General features: G+C 43.7%; 1 protein-coding gene and 1 long non-coding RNA gene across 2 annotated transcripts; one reads left to right on the top strand and one right to left on the bottom strand.

The window, feature by feature from the left end:
- Positions 1-1700: 1700 nt before the first annotated feature.
- Positions 1701-4753, bottom strand: GJD4 (gap junction protein delta 4). Its single transcript, XM_060658970.3, has 2 exons — positions 4690-4753; positions 1701-3257 (listed from the first exon to the last, which is right to left on the bottom strand). The coding sequence occupies exons 1-2, from the start codon at positions 4751-4753 to the stop codon at positions 2212-2214; spliced, it is 1110 nt and encodes a 369-aa protein (XP_060514953.2). The 3' UTR covers positions 1701-2211.
- Positions 3234-8389, top strand: LOC132694948 (uncharacterized). The gene is made up of 2 exons (XR_009617570.3): positions 3234-3362; positions 4211-8389. It is a non-coding gene; the product is annotated as an uncharacterized LOC132694948 (long non-coding RNA).
- Positions 8390-15107: the final 6718 nt, after the last annotated feature.

Raw genomic sequence — 15107 nt, 5'->3', positions numbered from 1 at the left:
AGAAGGAACACAGACATGCTCCACTCAGTTCTCTGTGGGGTTGTGGCCAAGAGAAAAGTCCAGCTCAGCCCTTGCCACCTTCCTTTCCTAGCTGTTGTCCAGGCACCCTGCGTGGGCACACACCACCACCATTTGTTGAGTTGATTTCCCCACTCAATATTATCAAGACTAGTATTGGGGTGCTTGAGAGATCCATGGAGCTTATTTTGTAAAATAGTAATGAAGCTGGGCGCCTGGGTGGCTCAGTCGGTTAAGTGTCTGACTTCAGTTCAGGTCATGATCTCACGGTCTGCAAGTTGGAGCCCCACGTCGGGCTCTATGCTGATGGCTCAGAGCCTGAAGCCTACTTCAGATTCTTTGTTTCCCTCTCTCTCTCTCTATGCTCCTCTCCCACTTGCACTCTGTCTCTCTCAAAAATAAATAAACATTAAAAAAATTAAAATAGTAATAAAGCAGTAGATAATTCTTACATTTCTATGACTACACCCAACCATGGGAGGTCCACCAGAATGGCACCCTCCCAGGGATAAGAACCCAATTTGACCCTGAATACTTTAGGAATAGATTTTTGAACCGTTATTGAGCACTTGCTGTGTGCCAGGCATTGATCTAACTATTGAAGAAAGGAGTCTGAGTCATGGCTCACAGTTTTCAGTGAAATGAGGAGCAAGAGAAAGAGATTTACTGAATATATTAAAAATAGACACATTCATTCAAGTATTTTTATGCCAGAAACAATTTTGGAAGATTTAAGTTTTAACTAACTGTTTTGATATCCTGTAGATATCTATACCTATAGATAAATGGATAGATGGATAGATAGATAAATATAAATTGATAGATCAAGCAGGATGCTATTCTCCATCCTGGCAGATATTTCACTGTCAAATTCTTCTTTAGAACAGTTGAAAGTGGCCATCGTTTTCATGAGTGCATTGGTTCACCGTTTTTATTATTTGTTGGACTGAAGGGCAATTTCCTCATCCTTAGCCATTTCGTGTTTGGAGACTAGAAGACATTGATCAATTCTGGAAGTCTAGCCAGATAGCTCTTCCTCCTCTCTTGAGGAAGGTAGGCAGGTTTATCCTGTCTGTAGTAGCTCTTTCTGCTACACTGTGTCCATCTATGTGGCAGCTAAAGGCAAGTCTAAAATCTCTAACAAAGTCACTTCTAACTTGGGCAGCACCTAGGCCCAAACCAGGGTGACTGAAAGGTGCAGAGAGACGCTTATGTGAAGCTCACGTCCAGACACGGGAAGTTTCTGTTCCTAGTGTACAGCCACAAACGTGAACACAGACTGTGAGGCCACAACACTAACAGTGTTTCTTATGTGCTCCCCTGGAACATGAAGACTCTCAGGGCAACCTTAACCGTACAACTCCCTAACAGACACAGACAAAACCTAGAAAAGATGTAACAGCTCTCCCTCCACACATCAGCAGCACCAGCGCCTCTTCTATGTCAACTACACTTCAATTAAAAATAAAAAAATAAAAAGATAAGCAAAAACGTGTTCCCTCTACTCAGTGAGGACAGCCACTCAGCAAAGGAACAAGCATGCCAGAGATCCATCCCATGCCTAGGCATCTTACAGTCACAAGCAAAGACAGTCTAAGATGCCTGCCGCCCAGAGTCCCCAGTGGTTGAGAACCACATTCTCTGCATTTGTCATTTCTTCTATAACACTGTGAATTGTGAAGTGTGACATCAGAATTGAAGTTTTATTAAAGGGGTTGGGAGAAGTTAAACTGACATCTATTAAAGACATGCGTAACAGTGCCCCTTTTATCCAAATAGACGAACAAAAACAAAATAAAGAATTCTATAATAACTCGCATGAATGAGTTCTATTAATGTAAGGCAACGTGCTGTACATTAAGCACATACTATCATGAAGGACAAGAGTGTCACATTAATCAATCACCCGACACTCTCTAATTAATCATTTTAGCCTCCAGTCACATTGTCAAAAGCACAATGTCAAGTGCTTTGGTCAAGAGAAAGTATTATGTACATGAAATCTGTATCTTGAGGATTTGAGTCCCGCACAAAGTCCATGTGTCCCATGCCGGCTCGCCTTTCTCTCCGCCGGTTGATGAGGATTTCACATGGGCCAAAGAGGATGTGCATTTTCGTGGGCCAGGTCTCCGTTTGGACTGGACTATGCACCCCCCTCCGCCCCCCGGCCCCCGGCTGCCTGGCGTTCCCTCTTCAGACCCACTCGGACTTTCTGGATCTTGGGTTGGCAGGCCGGTCGGGGGGCTGCAGCTGACCGGACAGACAGCGCCGGGCCAGCCGGCTCTGAGGCGCTAAGGGGTGCTCCTCTGACCTTGTGGGACCCTCGTCCCTTGGGTCCCCGGAGGCCTCTCTGTGGGGCCTGCTCCCCGGCTCTTTGCAAGCCACGGCCAGCTTGTCGCTGGCTGAGGACATCACCTCACTGTCCTCTTCATCAGGAAGTCCGGTTCGCCCTGATGCGGCGGACTTACGGCTGGGGCTGTCTGCACGCTCCCCTGCAGCCCACGGGCCGGGGTGGACGGACGCCCCCACCTCTGCCCATCCACCGCCGCCGCCGGCCACCTGACCTGGCCTCGAACCCAGGCTCTGCGCAGGCCGTGGCCGGGGGAGAGGGGCGGCTGCGCGCCCGCGCGCTCTCGCCCTCCTGTGCACGCTGCAGACGAGGTCCGCCATGCTGAGCACCAGAGACAGCGCGCTGACCGCCCACATGAAAAGCATCATAATGGACTTCTCCGTGGGCCTAGAGACGTAACAGTCCACCACGCTGGTGCAGGGAGAGTGCGTGCAAGAGAATCTCTTTGGGACCAAGAATCCAAATAGGAGGTAGTGCGAGGCACCAAAAGCTGCCTCGGTCAGCATCCGAAGAAAGAGGTGGACGATGTAGCCAGAAGAGAAGTCTGGCACGGTCAGGAGGCGCCGCTCCCTGTCCCCGGGGCTCAGGTCAGCGGGGTCAGGGCCCCCGGGACCGCTGTCCGGCCCGCAGAGTCCGCGGGCGGCCAACACAGCCCCCCTGTGCAGCACGTAGACGCTGAAGACGGCAGAAGGGAGGAGCACGGACACACTCTGGATCAGCCAGAACCGCAGCTGGGACACCGGGGAGAAGATGTCGTAGCAAACATTGGCGCATCCTGGCTGCAGGGTGTTACACACAAACCTCTCCTGCTCGTCCTGGTATACGGGGGAGCCTGCCAAGATGATCACCACCATCCTCAGCAGTATCATGAAGATAAGCCATACCTTCCCTAGAAAGGAAGAAGCAGGAAGGGCACCATCACCAGCATACAAACACATTTGCACCCAACACCATGTCTTAAGTATTTACAGGGTGGAGGCTGGAGAACTGAGAGGTCAGTAAGCATGTATTTTAGTCACCGCTACAGCCTCTGCTACTTAGCTCATCTGCCAAATATTTATGGAGCACTTGCAGTGTGTCAGGCGCTGTGCTGGGCTAGTTGTTTGTTAAAGGCTTTGAGATTTTAAAGAAGTGTTAGAGACTAAAGATGTTTGATTTGACTCCACTAATTCAGATTTGTGGTAATGTCTCCCGGACTGAAGCTTCTAGAAAGAAAGTTGAGCTGAGCAAATTAATGATGTAAATAAGATCTTATTATTCTCTATAGATAATAAGCTTTTGAAAGGCTGTTAGCACATTTGTGTAACTGTGTGTAGCTGCTAATTTTAATTTAGTGGTCTTTATTTATGATAGTGGTCCACAAGATCTTTACTGTTGCTTTATGGTCCTTGGAATCAAATTTCTTTAACAACATTCAACTTTTCAGGTTTGTCAGTGACTCAGAATTCCTTTTCCTTCTATTCCAGTTGTTATGATATATTGAGATTCCTCTTTCTTCAATTTATCATGAATAAGTGAGACCAACCTAGGAAATCAAAATAACCTCAAGTCCAATTTTCATGTCATGAGTTAACTCTTTCCTAACATGTTTAAGACTCAGTTAAAATAATCTGCAAATATTTTGTTTTGTGACAAGATGCAGTAAACATCACCTGACATCAGAAAAAGCTCTGTTATAAACAAAGGCAGTTAAACTCAAAGAATAGAATTATGTGATCAGGTCATTGATTCAAACTTGTAAGACCAAGTTGACTTTGTTTAAATTCTACAAAACAATGAGTAAGAAAAATATCAACCACTTCATGGGTATATTTTAATCCCTTACTCAATTCCTTCTTCCAGGAATACCATACCTCTCTGAAAATTTAATGCGTCTGCATCAAACTCAGAAATATTTATTACTTTCTTAAAAAAATAAACTAAACTTTGGATCTGGCTTGAAATACACAAGAGAAATTACTAATCTTTTACAAATTAAACTTCAAGAAAAGGATGAACAGGAAGAAAGTGTAATCAAGGCATTAATCTCTCTTTAATTTTTACTATATTGTTCCTTCTCCTGATAAGGTAGCCAGAGAAGAGTTACACAAAGATACTCCTTCCTTTTGCTTCAGTCCTTCAGGCTCAGTACCTGAATGTCAGCAAGAACAGGCCCCAGCAGAGAACACTCACATCCAAGCCTTCCTTAAATGATGGTAGAGCTGTGGAGCGATTAAAAGTAAAGCTTGAGCACACAGCTCCCTTTCTTCATGCAATAAACAGGCCAGGCAAAGTGATGAAAACAAAAACACAAGAGCTTTGGAGCTGTTTCCTATACTCACCCACAATGGTCATGTTGCAATTGAAGGTGATGAGAAGGAATCCCAGCAGGTCCAAACGTTCCATGCCTCCTAGCGTCACAGACTCAAGGTTGTTGGAGACATCGGAAGCCTGTGTTCTCCAAGAAAGTGGAAAATCTTTGCAGGAATAAATGTATCTTCCCTACAAAAGACTTAAAGGTGAGAGCTGCAGATATAAAAGGAAAGCTTGGAGCCCAGGAACGGGGTAGGTGGTGGGCGATTTTTCCATCTCCAAGTTGAGACAGCCCTGAGCTGTCCTCTGAGGCAAAGCGTTCTTGACAACTGCAGTGACCAGAAGACAGCAGGAGTTGTCTCTCATTGTGGGTTATTCTTACCCTCTTGGGACATTCCAGGCCCAGGGCAGTGCTCACATGTCTCTCCTGGGAGAGCCAGATGCTTCAGGATATAATAGAAGCTACTACATTTAACCCAAGAAAGAAACAGTTCTGTTAACTGGCTAAGGAAATTTTGCCACTAAAAAGGTGTTTTCTCCTTGCAAACATTTCCATAACCCCTTCACTTGTTAAAGAAACATTAAAATATTCATGTTTTGTCTTCTCTATGAAGCATAAGCCATCTTAACTCTGGCATGCAAGGGTCTGGCCCTCATTCTGAATTCCTACACCATGGATAAAAGCATAAGTCTGCATCTCAGACATGTGTCCCAACTTTAGGCTGTGACTCACTGACTCTCTAGCTATTTCCTGTTTGGGTGAGAGATGAGAGCTTTTTACTTGGATACAAAAGGCCTGGGTACAAAGCCTGGGGCAGCTACCTGGTCAGTGGGGGAAGTCACTGAATCTCCCTACATATCCTCATAAGGATCAGGATCCCTGCATTAGGGAGAATCATGCTGTTTCATTCAGGGTTTGTGGGAGGAAGACACAAAATGATGATGTTGAGAGCACCTAGCATGTAGTGGGTGTGCAACAACTCAAATCACTGGAATTTCCATCCCTAACTGGCCCCCAACACCTTCATAGATTGCGTCTTCCTTTTGTCTCTCCCAGCCCCATCTAGCCAGGGCTGCTCCCGTTGAATCAGCTTAATAAATGTCCATTAAATTTGTAATAAAGTATCACCGTCTGGACCTGCTGACATCAATCACAGTTGCATCAAAATCCTCTCGTGGCTGTCACCTTTATAGCTAGGAGGAACCCATCTTGCAAGGCTGGGGATCTATCATCAGGCTGGAAATTGTGAACTTTAAAAGGAATGATTTCAATTTTCCATGAAAGCTATTCTTTTATTCCCATCTTTTCTTCATTTCTGATCTATTCTTGACTTTAGTAATATCCCTAAAAAGATTCCCAGAAGAGGAGTACAACAAAGCTACTTTCATCTTTATTCACATGACACATTTCCACCCACAGAAAACATTTTGACCCCCTTAAAAGGCACAGTAGTTTTGCTATATTTTAGTCAAATGCTTCAACATGAACAATGAAATTTAGAGAAATTGTAGTTAAATAAAAAATATTGAAATAGCCATGTGGTTCCAGTATAAAATAAAGGAAAATATCTTTGCTTCCTAATAGACTGTTTGTGATACTGCTTAAAATCTGAAATATCAGGAAACTAATTTCTGAATTTTTCTGTGTGATATAAAATAACCTATTCTGAATGCAGAATAAAATAGAATTTTACAACCTCAAGTAAATCACTATAGCTTTTGATGCCTTAGTTTTCTCATCAGTAAAGCAGAAAAAAAATGCGTTCTTTGCCTACACCGAGTCGCTGTGATATACAAAATAAAATCAAAGACATTAAAATGATTTAAAAATATAAAGAATCGGGGCACCTGGGTGGCTCAGTCAGTTGAGCTTCCAACTTTGGCCCAGGTCATGATTTTGAGGTTTGTGAGTTCAAGCCCCAGCTCACTGCTGTGAGCCTGTCTGTGCAGAGCGCACTTCAGTTCCTCTGTCCCCCTCTCTCTGCCTTCCCCCACCTTGTGTTCTCCCCAAAATAAATATTTTTTAAAATAATTTAAAAATTAATAAAATAAAAACAAAGTATTACTTACGCATCTCAGGGTCTACTCCTCTGGGTTCCTGCCCTTTGTCTATCCCTTTGCTCCCATGGCATCTTCTGAAAAGGTAACACTGCCTGTCTCTCTCCACCCTTATCTGTTTTCATCTTGCTTCTCTAAGTCCGTGTCATTTCCATTCTTTGCCTTTTTCCTGCTAGAAGATATTTTTGCTCTGCCTGGAAATTTAAACCCCAGTGACTGCCAGAAGCAAGATGTGAACAAAAGAGGAGAAGGACAGCGTGTCTGGAGCATCAAATACATGGCTCTCCATAAAATTATCCCAGCCCCCAGTCCCAGCCTTCCCAACCTTCCAGACCCAGTGCCAGTGACAGGACATGGATTCTGGCTGACTTCGAGGCTAGCCTCCTGAGGGACATCTGCTGCAGCTTTCCCTGCTGGGGGAGCTGCTTGCAGTGAGCAGTACCCAGCCCTGTTGCCAGACCTGGCGGACAAAGTGGCCAATGTGTATGAAGCCCGAGGTTTTTTCTTAGACTTGGAGCCTATGCCTGGAGCCTTAGCAGCCATACAGAGATGAAAACCAGGCAGGACATTGTGGTCTTCATCTGCACCAGCCCTCCAATGAAGTATGAACACTATGTGGGTGAGAAGTCCTGCAGGGTGGACAATCACCTGGGGCCTTAGTTTGTGGAGTGAATTATCGTGATGGACAAGATGATGGTGTTGGGGGACCTGGTCACTGAAGACAAAGACACTATCTGAGGCCAAGAGGAGACCCCAAGCAGGGAGCATATCTTGTTCACCTGCTACCACAACCAGTACCTGGCCCTGCCCCCCCACAAGGAGACAGATGCTCTCCTGGAGTGACACCTGGAGGGAGATCATAGACAGCAAGCCAGGGGCAGGGACAGTGGAGAGTAGCTGAAGGAAGGGAAGGCAGGCCAGCTGGGCACCCCAGCAGAGCTCAGTGACAGAGGGCAGTGTCATAGCAGTGTCCCCCAGCACTGTGGAGCAGGGTGACACAGTGACCTCCGTTCTCACAGTTAGCCACCTGGAACGTTGCAAGATGGTTGGCAAGGAAACATGATGGGAAAATCACTTTAGGGAACTTTTTCATAAAACACTTTGGTTCAAAAAAAATTATCCTGGAATCAACGAGGAGATTTCCATTTGAGTGACTATAGAGCAAAGCTTTTGGAAAGTACTGTGATCAACCCAATGGAAAGGAAATCCAGTGGGAGTCAGGGACATGGATATGGCTGAATTGCACAAGATGCCAACCTGGAATTTGTTCACAAATGAACTGAGTCAAAAGGAAAGAGAACAACAGAGCCATATGCTATTCAGCCTTGGCACACCTCCCTCTAGCTTAATGATGTTGCCAAATTATTTAGGCCTGAGTTTTACCATCTATAAATTAGAGATGATACTTTGTTTACAGAGTTGTTGAGAATTAGGATTAATTTAAATGAGGTTCTAGCACATTATGTGGCCTATAAGAGGCTCTCAATAAATAACTACAGTCATTTCTCATTTTTCATGGTAGATATATTCTATAAAGTGGCCACAAACACTGAATTAAAGATTGCTAGGGACTCCTAAGGGAAATACGGAGTTGGTCTGGTCACAACATTTCAATCAGTCAATACAAAGCTTTGTTTTATGTGGGTTTCTATTAAAAGACAACTTATTTAACATACGTTTTTATATATATTTAATATAGTTGGCTCATTAACATTGAACTCATGGCTTATAGCGCTGTAACTCATGCCTGACTGAAGCTCAACTAGCACATGTATTTTTCTCTGTGAGGCTCATTACAGACTTCTTGCAGTTGGGAATATTAGCATTTCAGCACTGTGTTTGGGGGGGGGGCATTTTAAAAGCAAAATCACCAACAGAAAGCACAAAAATTTGAAAACCTTGCCATTAAGTGGACGCCCCCCCCCCCCCAAAAAAAAAGCTTGTTTACAGTTATTGAAACAAGAAGGCAGCCCGTCACCACCATGTTCTTCCCAGGAAACATGCACGTGGGTGACAAAGTCTTCAGTGCTCTGTGCATGTCCACAAATAACCATGACAGCCCCTTCGTGATTCTGTGGTTACAAATAAATTGTAGCAATTAGGCAAATTCACAAGTAAAGAATCCATGAATAATGAAGATTGACTAATAATAGGGATCTGCTAGAGGAGAGAAGCTGGGGCTGATAAAGTGTCCATTCAGAAGCGCAGTGTGACTCTAGCAGCCCCAGGGGCTGCAGAGTCAGAGGAGGGAGGGGTCAAGGCACAGACCCCACCCATCCCACACCTGCTTCAGTCAGAACACTTTTCCACTTCCATCTTCATTACTGTTTATGTTTTGGCCAAGAAGGCAGCCTAATATCAAGGTTTAGAACACAAGTTCTGGAGTCTGACAGCCTGGATAAAATTCTAGTTTCTTGACTGTGTGGCCTTGGGAAATTACTTAGTTTCCTCATTGTAAAATAACATTATCTAACCCCTACCCTAGAATGTGAAGAACAAATGAGAAAAACCTAAAACACATAGAACAGTGTGTAGCCAATGATGTGTACTCAAACTATTCATCTTTATTCTTATTATCCCAAGAATCAGGCACCAGTGAAGGAAGGCAGGGGTCTTGTAGTGGCTTTTCCTCCCGAGGATGGGTGCCCCAGGGCCCTGATCAGCCGGCCCAGAAACCTGGCCGGAGAAGGGTATTTTTCCTCTGAGACTCATAGGTAAATGGCTTGTAGGGAAATAGAATTCAGCTTCTTGAGGACTTGGAAATGATGGCATCTGTCTTGTTTTGGTGTGTGTGTGTGTGTTTAAGGAATAGATTATCTAATCTGAGAAATGAAGGTTTTCATGTTCTCAGGATTTAAATGACTTATTCAGGATTGTGGCTAGAAAGCAAAGGTTCAGTAGCTGCATCAGTACAACAGACTAATGATGCCAGCAGTCACACATCATCTGCATATGTAAATCTAGTAACAAAATTGATTATAACCACTTACTTTTCTGACAATATAAGCATAGGTAATCTAGGGTGAGCCAGCTATGTGTAGACCTTCTACCACCTGTATCCACACACTCCCCCACACTGGATTTACAGCTAAAAATTAACAACCTAGGCAACAGGAGATCCTGAAGAACACATACAAGGTGGAAATGTTCTTCTGGTAGGAATTTCCTGCTCCTATGGTCCCAGAACTGTCAGTCTTTTTTTTTTTTTTTTTTTTTTTTAAGTTTATTTCTTTACTTTGAAAGAGACAGAGACAGCATGAGTTGGGGAGGGTCAGAGAGAAAGATTCCCAAGAAGACTCTGCACTCTCAGTGCACAACCCAATGCAGGGCTCGAACTCACGAACCATGAGATCATGACCTGAGCTGAAATCAAGAGTCAGATGCTTAACCGACTGAGCCTCCCAGGCTCCCCCCACCCGCCGAAGCTGTCATTCTTAAATTGTATTTTTTAGCTCCAGTTCAACTCCACTGCTTTTGGGAAGGGAGACAGATGTCTTCTCTCTACCAAGATGGCATTGACAGTGTCCCCTGGAGTTTGTTTTGCGGCACTTAAGCTGGTTCTTATAAGCAGAGAGGTGTGACTTCTCTCCCAAAGGAAGAAAAAAGTTTCAGGACAGATTTTCTTTGTGAAGAAGTGAAAGTCTCCATCATAAGCTTGCCTTATGTTCACAGATCTTGGGAAGTATATTAGAACAGTCTTCCTGAGTGCTATGGTTTAAATGTTTGTGTCCCCCGAAAATCCGTATGTTCAAATCCTACCCCCAAGACGATAGTATTAGGAGCAAGACACAGCAAAAAGAATGGCTTTCTTTGAGCCAAAACCTTCCTCTAACTAGACACCAAATCTGCCAGCAACTTGACCTTGGACTTCCAGCCTCCAGAACTGTGAGAAATAAATATCTATTGTTTATAAGCTACATAGTTTATGGTATTTTGTTATAGCAGCCCAAATGGACTAAGAAACTCAGATGTCAGTTGAAATCAAATCCAATGGATTTTCTCACCCTCCCAAAGGAGTCATCCTCTACTCATTATTGTTACTATCAATGCCTTCTGACTTACTGATGCCTTTCAAAATATTGTTTATAGTGTGATGAACACAGTTATGTCAATAAATATTTACTGGGGCACCTGGGTGGCTCAGTCAGTTAAGTCTGACTTCAGCTCATGTGATGATCTTGCGGTCTGTCAGTTTGAGCCCCACATCTGGCTCTGTGCTGACAGCTCAGAGGCTGGAGCCTGCTTCGGATTCTGTGTCTCCCTCTCTCTCTCTTCCCCTCCCCTGCTCATGCTCTGTCTCTCTCTCTCAAGAATAAATAAACATTTTTAAAAATTTTTTAAAAATATTTACTGAGCACCTACTATGTCTCAGGCACTGTTCTAGCACTGGGGAAATGGCAGAGAATGAAGCAGATGAACATTTCTGTCCTCATTGAACTTCTATTCTAATGGAAAGAACTGACAATAAACAAGATAAACATCATCAGCAAAATTAATTAGATAGTGATAAATGTTAAGGAAAAGAATAAAACAGAGAAGGAAGTCGAGGATGTCAAGGTTTAATGGGGTAGCCACCTCCTTAAGAAGAGCACATTTGAACAAAGACTGAAGCAAGTAAAGGAGGGAGCCACACAGATATCCTGATCCACAAGTCCTTCCTGATTAGTTTCTATTCTCCTTTCTACTTATCCTGGGCTTATGCCACATAGCACATTTTGAGAGTTACTAAATGCCCAAAAATCCTTTCCAGGGTGAACATGTGGACCATACTACCTAGTACAACCTTCCAGTAACATCATTTAACATTCCGGTCACAGAATGAAGCATTAGAGCCACACTACAGAGCAGGGACGAGGCACACAGTGGAACTATTTCTAGTTGTCCATGCTGTTTTCTCATATGGCCACTGCAGGTGTCTAATGGGGGTCTGCACTTGCCACAGATACGCCTATTCCTTTCACTGCTGGTGTTTGTTTTCAGAGTCAAATCAGCTAAAAATTATCCATCAAAGCAGGTGCTGTAGTCAGAGGTAATAGGATGGAAATAACACAGACTTTGAGGTTAGATGAATTAGGTTCAGTCCTGGTTCCAAGCACTTTACCAGTGTTTGGTCTTGAACGAATATCAACGTATCTGAGCTTGGTTTGTTATCTTCAAAAGGGAGATGATAATATCCACTTCATGGAGTTGAAGATTCATTCATTTCAAACGTATTGAGGGGCACCTGGGTGGCTCAGTTCAGTGTCCAACTCTTGATTTTTGCTTACGTCATGATCTCACAGTTTGTGAGTTTGAGCCTTGCATTAGGTTCTGTGCTTGGGATCCTCTCTCTCCCTCTCTCTCTGCCTCTCCCCAGCTCTCTCTCTCTCTCTCTCTCTCCTCCCTCTCTCTCTCTCTCAAAAAAAATAAACTTTTTTAAAAAAGGTATCAAACACCTACTAAGAACTCTGCTAAGTGTTGGGAATATAATTGAGAAAAAGCTAATGGGCTCCTGCCTATGGCAGAAAGATAATTTTAAAATGCAATAAGTGAGCAATTACAGTAAAGTGTGATGGATACAGCATAAGGAAAGTATGGAGTGCTGCTTTGTGGGAACACATGGAAGAATACCCAGCTCACAGGCGCATTAGAGAAGAGCACCAGAAGAGGTCTCTTAGGATCTGAGGGCAGTTATGAGGAAGTCACCAAACTCCTCCCTGATTTCATGATTTGCCTTTATTATTTTGGAAAAGGTAGTGGAAAATTAGAAAATAAAAGTTATATTGTTAGCGACCAGAAGTAAAGATCTAATCACCTTCACAGAGTTGATCCATAGATAGGAGTCACTGATCAGACCCAAAGGGGTAAATCTTTGTCCTCAACAAAGAGCTAATTATTAAGCTAGTTAACTCTGTGTTCAGTCTAGAAAGGAAAGAACAAAATTAAAATTGCATCTTAAACACAAATGTTTCAGGATTTCTTCTTTAAAGCTCTCTAGAAATAGAGAATACTGGTCTCTTACATATTTCATTTAATGAGATTTTCAGAATTGCATTGCTTGGGAAAATAAGAGACTATATGTTCGGCTCCATTCTGGACATCACCCTGGAGAACTTACACCTTAAACTCACATGTCCAAACTAGGTGAATGACACTAAGATCCATCTCAGCCAAGGCAAAATCACAGCACTCAACTGCTTTAAACATTTTTTTAAAAAAATTACACTGCTTAAAGCCCTTCAGCGTCTCCCCATACCTTCCAGGATGATGTCAAGTAGAGCTCACCAAGCCCTGTGAGACCTGGCCTCCTCTCTCCCCAACTCAGCATTCTGCTTGCCAAAACACCCAAATTTCTTGCAGCTCCCATGATCTAGTTGACTCTGACACCTGCCGCAGCTGTTTCCTACATATAGAGCATCTTATCTCCTCTCTGGCTGGCTTCCAGAGACAGCCTTCTCCTCCACTCAAGACTACCTCTTTCATGCTCACATAACATCCTGTGCTTATGCTCATGACGTGTAATATCAATTGGGCAATATCGTTGCACAATATCAATTGTTTATGCATGCCCCTGCCCCACCTCTCTGCCCCACCACCTTAGCTCCCTCAAGATCACAACTAAACTCCAGTTCTCCTTACTGTCCAGAGATCTTCCTTTACCCTCATTGCTTCTCAGCTGAGCATCGGTTCAACTTAGCAATCAAGAGTAGAAAGCATACAATAGAATAATGTGGATTTGAGTCTTAGACCCATCACTTATTCTGGGTTTTATTTCCTCAGTTGTAAAACAGGGGTAACAATAGCACCTACCTCTTAGGCTGTTAAGAGAAGGAAACAAGATAAAACATGTAAACTGCCTGGCACAGTGGAAACATTCAATAAATGGTAGCTATAATTAAGATCACTTTTTCTTGTCTCTCCTACTTCTTTCACCTCATTCATTTTTTTTTTTTTTTTCATAAAGGGCTGGCCTTTTTTGGCCAGCCAGCCAGAGTGGTTCTTTCCCTTTGCTCAATGAACAGGGAAGTCACAGCACACCGGAGGTACTTTGAGCACTTCCTGACTCAATTTTCCTTGGCATTGGACATTTGTCATCAACCATTTTGTCCCAACTTTGTGGAAGGAAGGGAGGAAGACACTGGGTGGCTGTGACTGTGACTGTCGTGTGAGCTCAGTGTTAGATGAATAAAGAACAAACCTGTTCATGCCCCCCCTGCCCCCACTTCACGTTTGTCTCTGTTCTTTACCATGTAATACTAGAAGGGGGCATGAAGGAATTTGATCTATTTTAAAACTCACAACTGTTAAATGCTAACCCTCCAAGCATTCACAACCTCTTTGATTTGTGACAAGTGATTAGCCTGTTTGTTATAAGTGAAGGATATATTCAGAACCCTAGACAGTGGTGTCTCAAAGAGCAGGCGACAGTTAATTTGTCTCTGAGCCAATATCCTACCCAGCACACCGGCAATTTGAGAGACAGGGGGATCTCCTCAGGCAGTCTTTTTTAACTCAGGTTTTCTCTTAAGGAACAAAATGAAAGGAAGGTATGGAATATCCATTTCATTTGCTCCAATGCAGTTGGTACAGCCAGGACCTCCACAGAAACCAGCCGTGCAATTACGAAGCTCTATTTCCATATGAAAGTGAAGACAAACAACAAAGCAGAAAAATTAAGTGTGAGGATAATGGACAAGAGTTTAAAATAGAATGACTGGGTGATAATGCAGAGTTGGATCAGGCGCCTTCAACCGTCAAGAATATCACTTTTTAGGGGCGCCTGGGTGGCTCAGTCGGTTAAGCGGCCGACTTCGGCTTAGGTCATGATCTCGCGGTCCGGTCGGTGAGTTCGAGCCCCGCGTCGGGCTCTGTGCTGACAGCTCAGAGCCTGGAGCCTGTTTCGGATTCTGTGTCTCCCTCTCTCTGACCCTCCCCCGTTCATGCTCTGTCTCTGTCTCAAAAATAAATAAACGTTAAAAAAAAAATTTTTTTTTAATAATAAATTAAAAAAAAAATCACTTTTTAAAAAAAATTTTTAATGTTTATTTTTGAGAGAGAGAGACAGAGTGCAAGCGGGGGAGGGGAGAAAGAGAGGGAGACACAGAATCCAAAGCAGGCTCCAGCCTCTGAGCTGTCAGCACAGAGCCCGACATGGGACTCAAACTCACGAACTGCAAGATCATGACCTGAGCTGAAGTCAGTCTCCCAACTGACTGAGCTACCCAGGCGCCCCAAGAATATCACTTTTATATTGAAGAGTGTGATTTGGGTGACAATAGGGGACAGCTCAGAGGAAATAAACAGCACTGTGCCCTTCCTGCGTGCCAGGCTGACCTGGCCAGTGTACACACATTCCTTTATTTTCTTTAAGTTTTTACTTAAATTCCAGTTAGTTAACATACAGTGTAAA

This window comes from Panthera onca, chromosome B4 (assembly GCF_046562875.1).
Source record: "Panthera onca isolate mPanOnc1 chromosome B4, mPanOnc1 haplotype 2, whole genome shotgun sequence".
In the NCBI taxonomy this organism is placed as follows: domain Eukaryota; kingdom Metazoa; phylum Chordata; class Mammalia; order Carnivora; family Felidae; genus Panthera; species Panthera onca.
The sequence above is the reverse complement of the archived record's forward strand: the minus strand, read 5'-3'. Positions and strand labels throughout refer to the sequence as shown.